The sequence below is a fragment of the Salmo salar genome, chromosome ssa22 (genome assembly GCF_905237065.1).
Source record: "Salmo salar chromosome ssa22, Ssal_v3.1, whole genome shotgun sequence".
NCBI lineage: Eukaryota > Metazoa > Chordata > Actinopteri > Salmoniformes > Salmonidae > Salmo > Salmo salar.
Genome location: NC_059463.1, coordinates 32,897,107 through 32,917,500, shown reverse-complemented (window position 1 = coordinate 32,917,500; position 20,394 = coordinate 32,897,107). Strand labels below are relative to the sequence as shown.

General features: G+C 43.5%; 1 protein-coding gene across 4 annotated transcripts in view; it reads left to right on the top strand.

The window, feature by feature from the left end:
* The window catches only part of LOC106583141 (low-density lipoprotein receptor-related protein 1), a 219,342-nt gene that overhangs the window by 115,175 nt on the left and 83,773 nt on the right, over nucleotides 1–20,394 (top strand). For all 4 annotated transcript variants that reach the window (XM_045705049.1, XM_045705048.1, XM_045705050.1 and 1 more), the window contains exons 7-10: nucleotides 15,138–15,300; nucleotides 16,916–17,138; nucleotides 18,217–18,406; nucleotides 18,527–18,670. In XM_045705049.1, coding sequence (XP_045561005.1) covers nucleotides 15,138–15,300; nucleotides 16,916–17,138; nucleotides 18,217–18,406; nucleotides 18,527–18,670 — 720 coding nt within the window. The remainder of the gene's footprint in view (nucleotides 1–15,137; nucleotides 15,301–16,915; nucleotides 17,139–18,216; nucleotides 18,407–18,526; nucleotides 18,671–20,394) is intronic.

Below are 20,394 nucleotides of genomic sequence, written 5' to 3'. Positions count from 1 at the left end.
AGACACAGAGACAGACAGACAGACACACACACACACAGACACAGACACACACACACACAGACAGACACACACACACACACACAGACAGAGACACACACACACACACACAGACAGAGACACACACACACACAGACAGAGACACACACACACACAGACAGAGACACACACACAGACAACGACAGAGACACACACACAGACAACGACAGAGACACACACACAGACAACGACAGAGACACACACACAGACACACACAGACAGACACAGACAGACAGACACACACACACACACACACAGACAGACAGACACACACACACACAGACAGACAGACACACACACACACACACAGAGACACACACACACACACAAACAGAGGCACACACACACACACACACACACACACACACACACACACACACACACACACAGACAGAGACACACAGACACAGACAGAGACACACAGACAGAGACACACAGACAGACAGAGACACACACACACACACACACACAGACAGATACACACACACACAGACAGAGAACACACACACACACACACACAAAGACAGAGACCACACACACACACACACACACACACACACACACACACACACACAGACAGAGACACACACACACACACACAGACAGAGACACACACACACAGACACAGACAGAGACACACAGACAGAGACACACAGACACACACAGACAGAGACACACAGACATACAGACAGAGACACACACACACACACAGACAAAGACAGAGACACACACACACACACACACAGACAGAGACGCACGCGCAGAGACGCACGCGCAGAGACGCACGTGCAGAAAATGCCAGAAAATGATGTCCTGGCTTTAGAAGCCTCTGACAGGCTAATTGACATCATTTGAGTCAATTGGACCTGTGGATGTATTTCAAGGCCTACCTTCAAACTCAGTGCTTCTTTGCTTGACATCACTGGAAAATCAAAAGAAATCAGCTGTCATGATGTTGGACTGATGGGGGAGGTTTATGACCCCCATAAATACCTTTCCCCTTTTTCCTCTCTCTACTCTACCGATGTGACTATTGAAAATCCCTTTGTTAACATTGAGAGAGAGTCTGGTGACATCAAAATATGGGAAACGGAACCATATTTCGGTAATCCAACCAGTTGAAAATATGCGTTAAGACTTAATGAATATGATGTCAGATCAGTTGGCGTCTGAGACATGATTACTGATGACAGGACGACATAAACTGTATCTTGGAAAATCAGATTCACATGGAATTGTTGTGCAATTTAAATGTTTAAATATGAAACTATTTGTGAAAAGATGAAAAGTAATTTTTAGCTTCTTAATGAGAGAACAGTTTGTCAGAAGAACTCCACTCTGCTCACTCAGAGGCCCCGCCCAAGTGAACAGACATGGGTGTAAACTATAAAACACAGCCCTCTCTCCCAGTCCTATATAAGCCCCTTGACGAAAATGTAACTTTCTGTTCCGAGGACGTTAGGGCGACGGTCCTACGTTAAATGGGCTCAGATAATAACCTGTTCCAAGGACGTGCGGACTGGCAGTCCCCACGTTGAAAGGACAAAGACCACCTACAGAACTAAGCCAACCTTAGAGAACCTAACGAAATTGGCATCGAAATTCAATGTGAAGGTGACGACCTACATGCTGGAAGGATGAATTTCAACTATACCAGCCAGAATATAGCATGAGCTTAAAGTATGACAACTTGGTATGAACTTTGAACTCTTATTCACTAAAGAAGTGCTACCCCCTCCACCCGCTAAATGTGGGCTAGAAGTGGACGGACAGAGTATCCGTTCTACCACGCTCCAGTTCACCACTAGACAGTCTTCAGAGGACTAGAGATCCATGCTGGACGACCCGGCCTCCCATCTACGACCAACCGATCAAAGCGCAGCTCAGAGTAAATATTTATTGCATTTTTCTTTTCTGAATGGGCGGTTATTTAGAATGCATAAGATTCTGTATTTACGATAGAGTAGCTGCCTATGGCCCGATAGAGACATAGCTTCTCCCTTTGTTCCTCAGTCTTCCCGCTCATTCATTCATACCCAACCCCCTTTCCTTTGTGTAACCAGCCGTCATGTCGGCTCCGTCCACCAGGGACGTTTTCTGTATGACATAATTTGTAATCAATGTATGATACATTCTGTGTATATGTAATTCTGTGTGATTATTTAGGTATTTACTAAATAAATAATTAAACCAAATTTTGTATTGCTGATTCAACTTGTTAGCCAGGGTTCGTGAAGATAACCAAGAATTTACAACTTTCAGATGAGACTAAACAAGGTGACGATTAAATATTGATGTAAAAGATTACCAGGTCTTTAAGAGTTTATTCGGAAGATAACAGCTCTATAAACATTCTATCGTGGTGCCCTGACTTTCTAGTTAATTATTTACCTGATTAGCTTAATCAGGTAATATTAATTACAGAGAAATTATTTTATAGAATAGCATGTCATATCACTTAATCCGGCATAGTCAAAGACACGACACAGCCAAGACCTCAGAAAACAATTATAGACATCCACAAGTCTGGTTCATCCTTGGGAGCAATTTCCAAACGCCTGAAGGTACCACGTTCATCTGTACAAAACAATAGTACACAAATATAAACACCATGGGACCACGCAGTCATCATACCGCTCAGGAAGGAGACAGGTTCTGTCTCCTAGAGATTAACATACTTTGTTGCGAAAAATGCAAATCAATCCCAGAACAACAGCAAAGGACCTTGTGAAGATGCTGGAGGAAACGGGTACGAAAGTATCTATCTACAGTAAAACGAGTCATATATCGACATAACCTGACAGGCCGCTCAGCAAGGAAGATGCCACTGCTCCAAAACCGCCATAAAAAAGCCAGACTATGGTTTGCAACTGCACATGGGGACAAAGATCATACTTTTTGTAGAAATGTCCTCTGGTCTGATGAAACAAAAATAGAACTGTTTGGCCATAATGACCATCGTTATGTTTGGAGGAAAAAGGGGGAGCCTTGCAAGCCGAAGAACACCATCCCAACCGTGAAGCACGGGGGTGGCATCATCATGTTGTAGGGGTGCTTTGCTGCAGGAGGGACTGGTGCACTTCACAAAATAGATGGCTTCATGAGGAAGGACAATTATGTGGATATATTCAAGCAACATCTCAAGACATCAGTCAGGAAGTTAAAGCTTGGTCGCAAATAGGTCTTCCAAATGGACAATGACCCCAAGCATACTTCCAAAGTTGTGGCAAAATGGCTTAAGGACAACAAAGTCAAGGTATTGGAGTGGCCATCACAAAGCCCTGACCTCAATCCTATAGCAAATTTGTGGGCAGAACTGAAAAAGCGTGTGCGAGCAAGGAGGCCTACAAACCTGACTCAGTTACACCAGCTCTTTCAGGAAGAATGGGACAAAATTCACCCAACTTATTGTGGGAAGCTTGTGGAAGGTTACCAGACACGTTTGACCCAGGCTAAACAATTTAAAGGCAATGCTACCAAATGCTAATTGAGTCTATGGAAACTGCTGACCCACTGGGTCAAGAAATAAAAGCTGAAATAAATCACTCTCTCTACTATTATTCAGACATTTCACATTCTTAAAATAAAGTGGTGATCCTAACTGACCTAAGACAGGGAATTGTTACTAGGACTAAATGTCAGGAATTGTGAAATACTGAGTTTAAATGTATTTGGCTAAGGTGTTTGTAAACTTCCGACTTCAACTGTATGTGTGCGTAGTGGGGGAGAAGAAAACTACAAATTGCTCTTCTAAAACTGTCCCCCGTTTCGCTGTTATTTTCACTAAAACCCTTAGAATAGAAACTAGGACTTTTAGCTAGTTATATCCATCCACTCTTATGCATATTTCATCCTTTTATTTCCATAATAGGAAAATAAACTAACATATCTGTTTATCAGATTGGATTCTTTACTTGAGAATTGTTGTTGGTAGTATGACAGTGTTTGTCAACACTCCAGCACTAGGTAGAGTTGATAGTTTGCTGAGGCTCTTGGCATGTGAGTGTGACAGGGAATGAACGGGCCTTGCTTGCTGAGTCGACACGACCGGGTCAAGCAGGCAGCCAATGACAGATGTCGTCACACAGGAAATGGTGCGTTTGTGGTCGCAGTGATTCATGACCTCAGAATGCCACACAGATGAGCAGTCCAGATGTGCTGCTCCTTTTACTCTTTCTTCCTCTCATGCTCTTTGTATTCTTCCTTACTTTCCATGTCTGTGTATCTCCCCCTCACTCGCTCTTTATCCACCTCTAATATTCGAGCTGGGAATTAACAGAAATATATGCAAATTAATATTGTTTTTGCAATGGATATGTTTATCATATGGAGACAGACATAAACCTTTTAACTTATCATAAGTAGACATAATTGCAAATTATTAAATCCTTCCGATATAAAAAAAAACGATTTAGTTACGAATTTAACTTTAATTTAATGAGTTGACTCTTCAACATGGGAGGATTTCACTGAACAACAAAAGAAAGGGAATATTGAATGATCCCCAATGATCCATCACATCTCCCAAAAACATTTACAACATGCATCTGTAAAGTGACTAAAGCTTTGGTTGTCTTCCTCTCAGGCTTCCATGTCTTCTCCCTGGACCTCCTCAATGTCCACCTCTTGAACATCAGACTCTGAGGCCTCATCTTCATTGTCACTTTCCAACCTTGTTGAGGATGGTTTGTTGTCAACCTTAAAAAGCCTCAAATTTGCCTGGATGGCAACACATTTTTCAACCCTTGTATTGGTCAACCTATTGCATGCTTTGGTGTGTGTTCCTAAACAAGGACCAGTTGCGCTCTGAGGCGGCTGATGTTGGTGGGATTTGGAGGATGATGGAGGCAACAGGGGAAAGAGCCTCAGATCCACAAAGTCCTTTCCACCAAGTGGCTGATGAGATATGTTGGCACGACTGCCATATTGCATCTCCATCCCAAAGCCTTTGCTTGGAAGTGTATTTCACCAGACTGCCAAGAACCTTGCCCTCATCCAGGCCAAGGTGGCGAGACACGGTAGTGATGACAACATAGGCCTTGTTGATCTCTGCACCAGACAGGATGCTCTTGCCAGCATACTTGGGGTCCAACATGTACGCTTCAGCGTGTATGGGCTTCAGGCAGAAGTCTTCACGCTTTTTAATGTATTTCAGAACTGCAGTTTCCTCTGCTTGGAGCAACAGTGAAGTGGGCAGAGCAGTATGGAGTTCTTCTCTTACATCTGCAAGCAGAGTCTGAACATCAGACAGGATGGCATTGTCTCCCTCAATCCGTGCAATGGCTACCACTATAAGTTTCAGGCTGCTTACCACTCTCTTCCGAAATACATCACCCAGGAGGATCCTCTTGATGGGGCTGTCCATATTGGCAGACTGTGATATGGCCATTTCTTGGAGAGACTCCTTCCCCTCCCCAACGGGTGTTGCTGGGCAGCTTCAATGTGGTGCTCTTATTCTTCTCACTTTGCTTGGTGAGGTAACTTGGTGCTATAACTTGATGACCCTTCACATACCTAACCATTTCCTTAGCTCTCTTGTAGAGTGTATCCATTGTTTTCAGTGCCATGATGTGCTTGATGAGCAGATTCAATGCATGAGCAGCACAGCCAATGGGTGTGATGTGAGGGTAGGATTCCTCCACTTTAGAAAAAGCAGCCTTCATGCTCGCAGCATTGTCTGTCACCAGTACAAATACCTTCCTGTGGTCCAAGGTCATTGATGACTGCCTTCAGCTCATCTGCAATGTAGAGACTGGTATGTCTGTTGTCCCTTGTGTCTGGGTTCTTGTAGAATACTGGTTGAGTGGTGGAGATGATGTAGTTAATTATTCCTTGCCCACAAACATTCAACCACCCATCAGAGATGATTGCAATACAGTCTGCTTTCTCTATGATTTGCTTGACCTTCACTTGAACTCTGTTGAACTCTGCATCCAGCAAATTAGTTGATAAAGCATGTCTGGTTGGAGGGGGGTATGCTGGGTGAAGAACATTCAGAAATCTCTTCCAATACACATTGCCTGTGTTCATCAGAGGTGAACCAGTTGCATACACAGCTCGAGCAAGACATTCATCAGCATTTCTCTGACTACGTTCCTCCATTGAGTCAAAAAAACTTCTGACTCCAGGAGGACCATGAGCTGTTGCTATCGATAAGGTGTCTGATTCATAATTTTCACCTCGAATAGAAGTAAGGAAATTTTGTCAGAGGTTGCTTGTTGTGAACGCTGAGGGAACTTTATGCATTTGGCCAGATGATTCTGCATCTTTATTACATTCTTCACATATGATGTGGCACAGTATTTGCAAATGTACACAGCTTTTCCTTCTACATTAGCTGCAGTGAAATGTCTCCACACATCAGATAGTGCCTGTGGCAGTTTCCTGTAAAGATTAGGAAAAAAGTAGTAAAAAAAACATACAATTCCATGTACAGATAAATAGTTAAGCAGATGAGCTGAAGGCAGTCATCAACAGCTCCTTTGTAAGATAATTATTTAAAAATGAAACATGTATGGAAACAGGTGAATTAACACTCCTCAGTTAGCAGGCTCAAGCAATCTAAAACCCACATGGTAGCAAAAACTAACTAGCAGAAATTGTTAGAAATGATTTAAACACACTTTGCTGTAGGCTATACATACATACATTTTTTTTATTTTTCTTTATTTTTTGTTTTTCTTTATTTGTACTATTTTCTACATTGTAGAATAATAGTGAAGACATAAACTATGAAATAACACATATGGAATCATGCAGTAACCAAAAAACTGTTTAACAAATCAAAATATATTTTATATAATTCGGGGTCACCTAAACTCAGAATTACTATTAGAAAAATTGGATTACTTTTGCTGTTCTTTGTCAGAATGCACTCCCAGGACTTCTACTTCAACAACAACATGTTGTTTTGGTTCCAAATAATCCATAGTTATATCCAAATACTTCCGTTTTGTTCGTGCGTTCAGGTCACTATCCGAAGGGTAACGCGCGAGCGCATTTCGTGACAAACAATGTCTAAATATTCCATTACCGTACTTAGAAGCATGTCAAACGCTGTTTAAAATCAATTTTTATGCAATTTTTCTCGTAAAATAGCGATAATATTCCAACCGGGCAACGTTGTATTCATTCAAAGAGAGAAAGAAAAACATGGCGAGTTCTCGTGACCGCGCATCTCCAGTCTCACTGTCCCCAGGCTGACCACTTACAAACTCTGCTCCTATACTTTGCCCAGAGACAGCAGACACCCCATTCCACTTTCTGGCGGCTTTAGCGAGCCAATGGAAGCCTTAGAACGTGTCACGTTACAGCACAGAGGCTGTAATGTCGATAGAGCTGCAACAGAAGGACAACAAATTGTCAGACAAGGCACTTCCTGTATGGAATCTTCTCAGGTTTTGGCCTGCCATATGAGTTCTGTTATACTCACAGACACCATTCAAACAGTTTTAGAAACATTAGTGTTTTCTATCCAAATCTACTAATTATATGCATATTGTAGTTTCTGGGCAGGAGTAGTAACCAGATTAAATTGGGTACATTTTTTTTATCCGGCCGTGAAAATACTGCCCCCTATCCCAAAGAAGTTAATTTGACAAAAATCTGTTGAAATCACACTGGATGTATTATACTTTAGAATTGAATTGGGGGCATACATATTTCACTGTACAGCCTTACCTATGGATTGTGGATCAATGACATGGGCTATCAGTCTACTCAGTGACACCCAGAGAGCATTAGCATCGTAGCTCTTATTGCGGGACTCTGAAACAACTGTAAATTGAGCCACATTTATTGTCAACCTATGTGTATTGAACACTATTCCCGAGGAAAAACAATACTGCGTGGATGTTTTGGAGTCTGATAACTCTGAGGAGGACGTTGGGAAAAAATATCTTGGGTATTGAGTAGACTGGTACCTCATTTCATTGATCCCCAATCCTTAGGTAAAGCTGTGCGATAGGAATGTCAATATACACAATAGGCTGACTGGGGAGGTGATTTCACACAGTCACAGTCCCGCGATAAGAGCTACAATGCTAATATTTGCGTAAACTCTTCACAGGAGATCGAGGCAGCAAAGGAGGAACGGCGACGCTACGAGGAACTAGCACGGCAACAACGGAAGCCCGAGAGGCAGCTCCCCAACATTTTGGGGGGGGGGGGCACACGGGGAGATTGGTGGAGTCAGGGTTGAGACTTGAGCCAACTCCCCGTGCGTACCGTGGGGAGCATGTGACCAGTCAGTCACCGTGTTATGCTGTGATGCGCACTATATCTCCAGTGCGCATTCATAGCCCGGTGCGATCCGTGCCTGCGCCACGCATTTGCCGTGCTAGAGTGGGAATTCAGCCAGGTGCGGATTGTGCCGGCTCAGCGCTCCTGGTCTCCAGTACACCTCCTCGGTCCAGGATATCCTGTGCCAGCTCTACGCACTGTGTTGCCAGTGCGCCTTCACGGCCCAGTTCAGATCCCCATTAGCTGTTGCAAAAGCAGCAGCTACTCTTCCTGGGATCCACACAAAACATGAAACATAATACAGAATGACATAATACAGAACATCATTAGACAAGAAAAGCTCAAGGACAGAACTAAAAAGGCTCACTTAGCCTACATATCAATGCATACACAAACTATCTAGGTCAAATCATCTAGTCTAAATATGGCATGATTCCCTCAATTGTAACCTTCTGCATCACTTTCAAAGAGGTACTTTTATTTTGAAGGCAAACCGCAAATTCCACTATTGTGCCTAATCCTTATTGTGGCTACCTTCACAAAACATAACCCGTTCAGTTCGAGCCTCACTGGTGAAATGAAGCTAGTTGGCTGCTTATAATGTTAGCTTTTGGCAACAGGGTTAAGTTATTTGTTTTCATGAACTGAAGTTCAATTTCAATAGGCGAACAAGTGGCTACCTAGCTAATACTTACTCACAAGGATTCCTAAATCATTGCTAAGAATAATGCAAATGACTGCAGTTTCTACTGGTCATTGTTTTCAGGCTGGTTGTATTGGTGATAGCTAGGTACCAAGCTAAAGCTAGCTACCCCAGAAGTTGCGGTCGAACAAATAATGCTTTATTAGCAACCCGGTATTGTAAACACATTGTTCGTGGCCGGTGTTTGCTTGTTTGCATACTTTTTTGTACAGCTTTGACAGTGCTACTAATAGTAGTGGTGGCACTTGGCTTGCACGTGCAAATTCAGAAAACACAACATTCTATAATAAAACTGTGTTTTTGACATGTCAAATTAAAAGCTTATTTAACACGTCAAATAGTGTTATTTAACGTATCTTTTTTGACACGCAAAGACCCAAACAGCGTTCCATAGTTTGTCGTGAAGCTAATAGCAGTAACGCTATTACTGTGTAACTTCTGTAGGGCAACATCTGAACAACCGCACACTTGGTAACATTAGTGTGTACCGATGCTCAACCAGTCGCGAAAGCCAACATCACCCACGACAGAGAACGGTTGATTGTCAAGGGCAATGAATTCCATTATCTTGGCATTAATGAATTTCGCCTTTTGAGTTGTCTTGCTGAAATTTTCTTACTCTTCAAAATGACTTCTTGACTGCTCGATCAACACAGCAGACATTGTGTGCTAGATAGGAATGCTGTGTCGCAGGTGTTGCGCATGTTGGCATTTTTAGCTAATATCGTCCGATTCCGATATGTTCACTGATATTTTGTGCATCCCTACTTCTTAATGCGTTCGAGCCAATCAGTTGTGTTGTGACAAGGTAGGGGTGGTATACAGAAGATAGCCCTATTTGGGTCAGTCAATCTGGAAAATGTCAAGAACTTTGAAAGTTTCTTCAAGTTCAATTGCAAAAACCATCAAGCTCTATGATGAAACTGGCTCTCATGAGGACCGCCTCAGGAAGGAAGACCCAGAGTTACCTCTGCAGCAGAGGATACGTTCATTAGAGTTACCTGCCTCAGAAATTGCACCCCAAATAAATGCTTCAGAGTTCAAGTAACAGACACATCTCAACATCAACTGTTCAGAGGAGACTGCATGAATCATGCGTTCATGGTCACTATTGCTCAGGAATTGCTGCAAAGAAACCACTACTAAAGGGCACCAATAATAAGAAGAGACTTGCTTGGGCCAAGAAACACGAGCACTGGACATTAGACTGGGGAAAATCTGTCCTTGGTCTGAGTCCAAATGTGAGATTTTTGTTTCCAACCACCGTGTCTTTTTGAGACGTAGAGTAGGTGAACAGATGATCTCCTCATGTGTGGTTCCCACTGTGAAGCGTGGGGGTGCTTTGCTGGTGACACTGTCTGTGATTTATTTAGAATTCAAGGCACACTTGACCAGCATGGCTATCACAGCATTCTGCAGCAATACGCCATCCCATCTGGTTTGCGCTTAGAGGGACTACCATTTGTTTTTCAACAGGACAATGACACAACACACCTCCGGGCTGTGTAAGGGCTATTTGACCAAGAAGGAGAGTGATGGAGTGCTGCATCAGATGACCTGGCCTCCACAATCACCCAACCTCAACCCATTTGACTGCAGAGTGAAGGAAAAGCAGCCAACAAGTGCTCAGCATGTGTGGGAACTCCTTCAAGACTGTTGGAAAAGCATTCCAGGGGAAGCTGGTTGAGAGAATGCCACGAGTGTGCAAAGATATCAGGGCAAAGGGTGGCTACTTTGAAGAATCTCAAATATATTTTGATTTGTTTAACACTTTTTGGTTACTACATGATTCCATATGTGTTATTTCATGTAAGTTTTAGTTCATTTTGTGCATTTCTACATATTTTGCTATGGGGTGTAGAGAAAATGTTGCAGGTTTTAAGCAAGTTTGCTGCAATTCTTCACATTTTGCCATGTGGTGGAGATACATTTTTTGCAGTTTTTAATGATATCTGAGTGAGACAGACTAACGAAATCAATGGGGGCCCCCTGGCCGGTAAGTCGACCATGATAACAAGTTTATTTATTCGCTAAACTAACTTAGAAATAAATAAAAATGTACATGGGCTAATTGACTCAGTGACCGACAAAACGAGAGAAACTGGTGATTGCGCAAGCAAATTTCACCTTGTGTATTCTACTATTCTAACTTACAGCATTAAGTTGACACCCAATTAAGTTGCTCATCCCTAAAATACCATTATTTTTGTACATTGTACTGGATTCATGCAGCATGTCTATGGAGCTGACACTGCATAATAAAGCTATCATAGTATTACCCAGTCCATCAGCTATCCTTATGGTAACGGTTGAATTGATTCTAAGGCTAGTTTGAGGGTTTTCATAAGGATTTCATGCTAAAGCAGCAGTCAGGGGGTTATTGGGAAGTAATGGGGAAGGGCCTACTAGCTGCTCTCTGCTGTGCTCAGTACAGATGGTTCTGCTAAATCTCCTTAGGAGATCATGTGCTGGAAAAGAGAAAGTCACTCTTGCAGCTCCACGTTCAACACTTGTTCTGTATATACTCGCTCTCTTTCTGACTGTTGCCTGTCTTTTTCTGTCGGTCTCTTTCTCTCAGCCCGCCCTCTCCAAGTAATCCTAAAATCACCCCTTCAACCAACTACTTTAGAACGATAGAGCAATGTCAATCTTTTCTCTCCATTCTCCTCTTCTTCTTCTGTTCTTCCTCTCCCTCTGGCCTTGCATGCCACCGGCTGGGTCTGAACCAGTACCACATTTTGGAGTAGCGTGTCCTTTAGCCCTCTCTGTGTGACTTTCCATTCTTGTCATGTGATGCGTTCTCCAGATGGTGTTTTAAGACGGGAGTGTTTTGAATGCAGGAGATGGGTTTTGGGGATGGTGAGGTGGAGGGGGGATTTGAGGGGCGGGGGGTGTAAAGCCTTAAATCACTGTTTGGGGAGGGTGTGAAGAGGTTAGCCGGAACGTGCATTTTATTAGCGCTCCGTCACGGTATGGTCTGCAACAACTTCAACATATCAGATATTGACTAATGCAATATGCTTACTCTCCGTTTACAATCGTATAGATGTGGCTCTGTTTGGTCCAATAGCAAGTGCAGATTCGAAATAAACCCTCCCAAATTCCCTGGATATAGATCTAGTCCTTTCTCTCTGAGGTGCAGAGGGGTGAGCAGAGTAAACAACCTATTTGGAGGAAAAAAAGGCACTGTGGTCTGTTTTTTTTAAATTATGTTGAGTTGTTTTATAGTGCAATGTTCGTCAGATAGAGGTGCAGTTAATGAATCTAGACTGTTTTCCTCTAGGGAAGGGAAGAGGGGGGGGGGTGATGGACATAGAGGAGGAAGGGGGGAGAGGGATGAGGACAAGAAAATAATGTTCAAGAAGTAGGGGGGAGAGAAAGTACTTCAATGAACAGGGATTAGACTTTCCTCTCCCCTCTCATCCACTTCTTTCCACTCCTCTCCTACTGGACCAATAAAGGTATTTTTACAATTATAATCTTCTCTCCTCTCCCCTCTAAGCCTGCTGTTGCAAAGTTTCCCTTGTGGAAATCAGAGAATTAAGTGCAAACATATGTGTATGTCATCCATTTTGAATGACCTCCCCATTCAATCACATTGAAAAATATTGTTAGTGTGCATGTCTTTAAAAAAAACAACAATTAAACCTTTTAAATTCCATTTAGATTTATTGCCCAAGAGCTGCTTTCACTAGGCATGCTTTATTGCCCTCTTAGGCCTTGGAATTTGCCTCGTCATCCCCCCATCCTACTCTTTCCTCTTTTAGAGAAATCTATCCCCTTGGCCTCCCTAAGTCAACACTGTGCCCCCCCTCACCTGTATACACCAGACATATGCCACAGTGCCCCCCCTCACTACCAAACACCAGACATACCCCATAGATGACTGGTGTCACCCTAGGGTGAAGGATGTGTGTGTTGGGTTTTGTGGTATCTGCTCAATAAAAGACAGAACATGGCCTTGCGGGAGGTGCAGCCCCCTGCCTCAGAGACACACACACTCTAAACCCAGTAATAATATCACCATTTTAGGGGACTGTATCGCTGTGTTCCCCAGTGTCACATATCTAGCTCCAACAATGGGGCTCTTTCTGTGATCTCTGGCAAACACTCGGTCTATCGTTGACGTGTGTGTGGTAATAGTAGATGTGTTGCTTTTTCTCTCTCTTATTTTCGTCTAAACCCTTTGCCCTTTGTGTATTCGCTGTATTCGGCAGGAACATTGCCTAGAGGAAGCCTGATTGGTCAATGTCACGGTCATCTCTTTTGACATTCAAGGAACTTGCAAAGAATAACCCAAATTAGAGGCTGCCAGGCTTTCTAGGCATTTGCTCGACGTCTGTTTCTGTGTGTCCATTGTGTGACAAGGCTTTCTGTCAAGCTGCCTGTTAGATTGTAGCTTAATATGGATTCCCAATCCGTCTTTTGACTATGAGTCAGACTTGACAACCCTGTACTTATGTAGAGGAGACGCATACGGTGCCAGGTTAATGTGCTGTAGATTTAGAAACATCAGCAATGAGCGCATACTGTAGTCGCGTGATAGAATGGCGCCGGAGGGAATAACAGTATTTTTACAGGCTCCTGACCAGTTGTGCTATTTTTGGGCACAGGTGTGTCCCATTTCACTGACGACCCTCCCGGCTCCGCCCACCGACATCCTATTATGGAAAACAAGATCAAAGAGAGAATTCGGCAGACAGAGTGGGAGGGTCGTCACAAACCGGAAGTATTGGTGGCCCTCAACATGGGGGGCCCCTCAGGAGTGCATGTTGAATCCCCTCCTTTACTCCCTGTTCGCCCAAGACTGCGTGGCCGTGCACGACTCCAACACCATCATTAAGTTAGCAGGCGATACCACGGTGGTAGGCCTTACCACCAACAACGATGAGACAGCCTACAGGGAGGAGGTGAGAGACAACAACCTCTCCTTCAACGTCAGCAAGACAAAGGAGCTGATCGTGGACTACAGGAAACTAAGGGCCAAGCACGCCCCAATCCACATTGACGGGGCTGTAGTGGAGCAGGTCGAGAGCTTTAAGTTCCTTGGTGTCCACATCACTAAGGATCTATCATGGTCCACACACACCAACACATCGCCTCTTCCTCCTCAGGATGCTGATAGGATTCAGCATGGTCCCTCAGATCCTCAATAAGTTATATAGCTGCACCATTGAGAGCATCTTGACTGGCTGCATCACCGCTTGGTATGGCAACTGCTTGGCATCTGACCGCAAGACGCCTCGGAGGGTAGTGCGTACGGCCCAGTACATCACTGCCGTTCAGGAACTCTATACCAGGTAGTGTCAGAGAAAGGGCATAAACATTTTCAAAGACTCCAGCCACCCTAGTGATAGACTGTTTTCTCTGCTACCGCACGGCAAGCGGTACCGGAGGACCAAGTCTGAAACCAAAAGATTCTACCCCCAACTTCTAAAAGTCTGCTAAGTAGTTAACCAATATTATCTGCGTTGACCCTTTTTGCGCTAACCCTTTTGACTCTTCACATGCGCTGCTGTTACTGTTTGTCTATCCTGTTGCCTAGTCACTTTTAATTCCTACCTATTATGTACATATCTACCTCAGTTACCTCGTACCCCTGCATATCGACTTGGTACTGGTACCCCGCGTATAGAGACAGTTACTCATTGGGTATGTATTCCTTGTGTTATCTTTCTATTATTTCTATTTTTTTCTCAGCATTGTTGGGAAGTAAGCTTTTCATTGTTAGTCTAAACCTGTTGTTTACGAAGCATGTGAATAGTTTCATTTGATGTTTACTTAGCAATTAGACAGTCAGACAGAAAGCTAAGCATAGCAGGACAGTTGCATGCAGTTCATGGGACTGCAAAGTCATGATGGAGCTCTCTACCATTACCTCAGTCTTACCCCACCATTTTGTTTACCACTGCACGACACAGTACATCCACAGATGGTATAGATGCCCTCAAAGATGACGCCAGAGAGAAAGGTCTATGAAGATGCATCAGTCAATGGGAACATGTACGGTAAATTATTTTGTTTCTCATATTTTGTCTTCTGTTTTCTTTCTCTTTCTCCCTACCTCTCTCTGTCCCCTGCCTCTTCTCTATCCCTCTCTATCCCCTGCCACTCTTTTTTGTCCCCTTCTCTCCTATTCTGTCTATGTGCTGTCCAGATGTAGAGCAGATGGCTATTGACTGGCTGACAGGAAACTTCTACTTTGTGGATGATGTGGACGACCGGATCTTTGTGTGTGACAAGGACGGACAGACGTGTGTCACCCTGCTGGACCAGGAGCTGTACAACCCCAAGGGCATCGCCCTGGACCCCACCATGGGGTGAGGACACGCAGGCAGGCAGGCACGCACATACACTTATGCATAGGCTGTATAGATACACGCTCGCTACACACACACACACACACACACACACACACACACACACACACACCTTTTAAGGTGTATACTCAGATTGCATACTGTAGGTGTCCATGTATTGCCTTCTATGTTATGTGTCTTGTACCAAACCATCAACACACAAAGTTCCATCCTACTAAATAAAAGTTATTTGAATTTAATAGATGTACATACCTGTAAAATCCAAACATAAGCATTTCACAAACACATGCTCAAACACATTCACACTTGCAATATTCCATGCTCCCATTTGTTGGTCAGGGTTGAATAGGCATGTGCTTGCATGGACCCAATGAGTCACTGAAATTCACACTGCGGTCTGTCGGTCTATCCTCCCTCCTTTATCCCATGGGAACAGACCAATGTCCCACGGACTACTGCTGAGACACACACACATCGCCCGCATCACAGTACGTGCATCGAACACATCATAACAGTCCCATGAGAGGCTCAATATTTTGGCCACAGTAGTCTGTCATTGTTACACAACCTAAAACAATGGGCTGGGGTGGGTTGAGGTTCGGAGGGGGTTTGAGTTCTCCGAAACACTTGGAAAGGTTCCTTTCCTGTCTCTGATTAGTACGTGGGTCACTGACTTGACATTTTGGGGAGCAGTAATTGAGTGTAGATGTTTCATTTGTGTTGTTCGGGTCTGAGCCCTGACAGCTCCCAAATCTTGCCTTTCCCCAAAACATTTTAGAGTCAGGTTTTCATTTCAGCCTTGCCATTTATGACTGCGGTCTCAAACTCAATTCCTGGAGGTGTGTGTATGTGTGCGCGCACGTGCTTTGTTTTTCATTCCAACCCATTTCCACAGCTATAATTGATTGTTCAGTAATATACTCTGGTATGTTTACTCCACACCCTTTCCCCGTGATGTTGTCCAGCTGCTGTTAGGGATGACAATAATATTCTTGGCTGTAATTTAGAGATTGTATAATATTAATACACAGATTAATAATTTTTTTCTAAGTTAGCGAAAACAACAAACCTTCTAAGAATTGCATTGTGATTGATTGATCATTATCTTTTTCTGGGAGCACATCCAATAAATGATTGTTTGATTAGGTCCCTCCTTATTAGGAACCCCAGTGAGAGGCAGAATAAATAAGCTGTAGGGAACAAGACACAATAAAACATCAAGCATTCTAGTTAGGCCCAGGAGCTTTTCCTGTGACCGTGTGACCTGACCAGGACAAACTGTTGGCACATGCAGATATTCCTCCATATAAAACATAATGAAGGTAAATGCAGGGCTATTCAACTACATATGTTTTAACACCAGTTTACCCTATACTTACCTAGACATGGAAGGTAGGAATTTATTAATTAACCTGTCAATCAATCAATCAATCGTTCACTCTGTCAAAACAGCTGTCGCTCTTCTTCCCTGCAACTCTTACCTACTGTAGCTTGTTGCTGTAAATGACAACATGCTCATGCTCAGTCAAATTACCTGCTAAAATACATTTGGAATAAAATCTAATAAATCCATCAATGAATTAGCTAATCACCTCTCACCTCTTTCCTCCCAAAGTAAAGTGTTCTTCACAGACTACGGTCAGATCCCCAAGGTGGAGCGTTGTGACATGGATGGTCAGAACCGGACCAAGCTGGTGGACAGTAAGATCGTGTTCCCCCACGGTATCACCCTGGACCTGGTCAGCAGGCTGGTCTACTGGGCCGATGCCTACCTGGACTACATAGAGGTGGTGGACTACGAAGGAAAAAACAGACACACCATCATACAGGGTCTGCTGGTGAGGTCATCAACCTGCAACAGACTGTTTGCCCGCTAGCACGCTTCTTCAGGTTTCTGGAAGGGAGCGTTTAGGAGGGTTTAACATTTTGGAATGTTGCATATTTTTTGGTTGTTGTGAGGAGCGGAAGGCCATTTCCTTAATTTAGAGTAAGGAGTTTTATATAAGAAGACTTAATAGCTGTGAACTTTACATTCCTTGTTATCCAAGCAGAGTTAAAACATAAATACTTGGTTGCCACTAAAACCAAATTCCTCCATCTTTGTAGAGGTTCCTGTGTATTCTCTCCTGTGAGGATCCTCTCCCTCTCCTGCTGCTGTAGTAATGTGGTGTTGTTCAGGGAGCTATGGCCAGAGAGCAGGGAGCTTTTTCATTAGAGAGCTGATTAATAGGAGTTAAAGCAGAGCTCTGGCATGGTGCCGTGGCTGGCGCCTTTTAAACCTGTTAGCAGGGCTTTTAGCGCTAGCTGTGTGTCTGCACAAGTAATGGCCTTCATTTACTCACTGGGCCTGGGGGCACAGCCAACTACACACACACACACAGCCCCTTTTAATTGTGTGTGTGCGTGCGCTATCAAGTCTGTGTGCATATACAACCAAGTGTATGTGATTGCCATCAGTGGCAGTTTAAAGTCCATGGATGGTTATTGATGGTGAGGGTACAGGCAGTATTGCAGAGGGAATGTGTTTTATTCCTTCCCTAGCCTGATCTTAATGGATGCTAGTCACTCTGATCTGAAGAGCTGATCGATCGCCACTTTCATCTATTTCACTTTAGTGCTGTTTACTGGGACAGTGAGGCCGGCTTTCTTCTCCTCACAGATGGATATGTGTGTTTGTTTAGACCTGTTAGAGTGCGTTATGGGAAATAGAGGCCTGAGTCAGGCTATGGCTCATTTGGGATTCTGAATCAGCTGTATACTGTTGGGTTCCATACATAATGAGTGAATGGGTGTTCAAGTGGAATTGTGATTTTTGGTTCTTTGTCACTCATTCTTTCTTCCTCGCTCTCTGTCCTTCCATCAATCTCTCCCTCCATCCCCCTCTCACTCTTTCTCTCCCTCCTCCCCTTCTCCCAGATTGAGCACCTGTACAGTCTGACAGTGTTTGAGAACTACCTGTATGCCACTAACTCAGACAACGCCAACATGCAGCCTAAGACCAGTGTGATCAGAGTGAACCGCTTCAACAGCTCTGACTACCAGGTGGTGACCCGCGTCGACAAGGGAGGGGCCCTGCACGTCTACCACCAGAGACGACAGCCACCAGGTAATTGTTATAGGGTTCTATATTCTATGCTGCCTGCACATATTGTCAAATCAATTCTATATTTAACCCATCAACATAGTGGTATAGTTGAAATTCACTCAGAAATCTCCTCTCTTCCAGTGCGTAGCCATGCATGTGAACCAGACCCGTTTGGGAAGGCTGGAGGCTGCTCTGACTTCTGTCTACTGGGGAACAGCCATAAGACTCATACCTGCCGCTGTCGCTCCGGCTTCAGTCTAGGGAGTGACGGGAAGTCCTGCAAGAGTAAGTACCACCTAGCCAATCCCCTCTCAGATACTCCACAATACAGCCAATTATCTGTTAGGCGCTTTAAAAATTAGACAATAAAATGCTTCATTATGAAGCCAATCTGCTCTGAGATACAACAACCCATTCCTACTGCAGGTAGTGGTTAGAGCGTTGGGCCATTAACCAAAAGGTTGCTGGATCGAATCTGGATCGAATCTGATTAATCTTACATCTAGACGTTCCGCTAGCGGAACACCTGCTCCAATATCCAATGATAGGCATGACGCGAATTACAAATTCCTCAAAAATACAAAAACTTCAATTTTTCAAACATATGACTATTTCACAGCATTTTAAAGACAAGACTCTCCTTTATCTAACCACACTGTCCGATTTCAAAAAGGCTTTACAGCGAAAGCAAAACATTAGATTGTCAGTAGAGTACCCAGCCAGAAATAATCAGACACCCATTTTTCAAGCTAGCCTTTAATGTCACAAAAAACAAAACCACAGCTAAATGCAGCACTAACCTTTGATCTTCATCAGATGACACACCTAGGACATTATGTTATACAATACATGCATGTTTTGTTCAATCAAGTTCATATTTATATCAAAAACCAGCTTTTTACATTAGCATGTGACGTTCACGCAAACCTCCGGTCACAAAAAACATAACAATTATTTTAAGAATTATAGATACAGAACTCCTTTGTGCAATCGAGGTGTCCGGTTTTAAAATAGCTTTTCGGTGAAAGCACATTTTGCAATATTCTGAGTAGATAGCCCAGCCATCACGGACACCCACCAAGTTTAGCCCTGACCAAACTCCGATTTACTATTAGAAAAGTTTGATTACCTTTGGTGTTCTTCGTCAGAATGCACTCCCAGGACTGCTACTTCAATAACAAATGTTGGTTTGGTTCAAAATAATCCATAGTTATATCCAAATAGCGGCGTTTTGTTCGTGCGTTCAAGACACTATCCGAAGTGTAAATAAGGGTCACGAGCATGGCGCATTTCGTGACAAAAGATTTCTAAATATTCCATTACCGTACTTCGAAACATGTCAACCGCTGTTTAAAATCAATTTTTAGGCAATTTTTCTCGTAAAAAAGCGATAATATTCCGACCGGGAATCTGCGTTTAGGTAAAAAGACGAAAGAAAACAAAGCATGGGGTCGACTCGGGCACGCGCCTGAGTCTCACAGTACTGTGACCAGCCACTATCCAAACGCGCTACTTTTTTTCAGCCAGAGCCTGCAAAGCCACGATTCAGCTTTTTGCTGCCTTCTGAGAGCCCATGGGAGCCGTAGGAAGTGTCATGTAACAGCAGAGATCCCCTGTAATGGATAGAGATAATCAAGAAGGGCAAGAAATCGTCAGACAGGGCACTTCCTGCATGGAATCTTCTCAGGTTTTGGCCTGCCAAATGAGTTCTGTTATACTCACAGACACCATTCAAACAGTTTTAGAAACTTTGGAGTGTTTTCTATCCAAAGCTAATAATTATATGCATATTCTAGTTTCTGGGCAGGAGTAATAATCAGATTAAATCGGGTACGTTTTTTATCCGGCTGTGAAAATACTGCCCCCTAGCCATAACAGGTTAAGGCAGCCCCCCGCACCTCTCTGATTCTGTTATTGACCCTGTGCCAATGGCAGTGAAGGTTGAATCAGGAAAACTGATCCTGGGAGACCCATAATAAGCAGTATTTTCTGAGTTGACTACTTTTGTC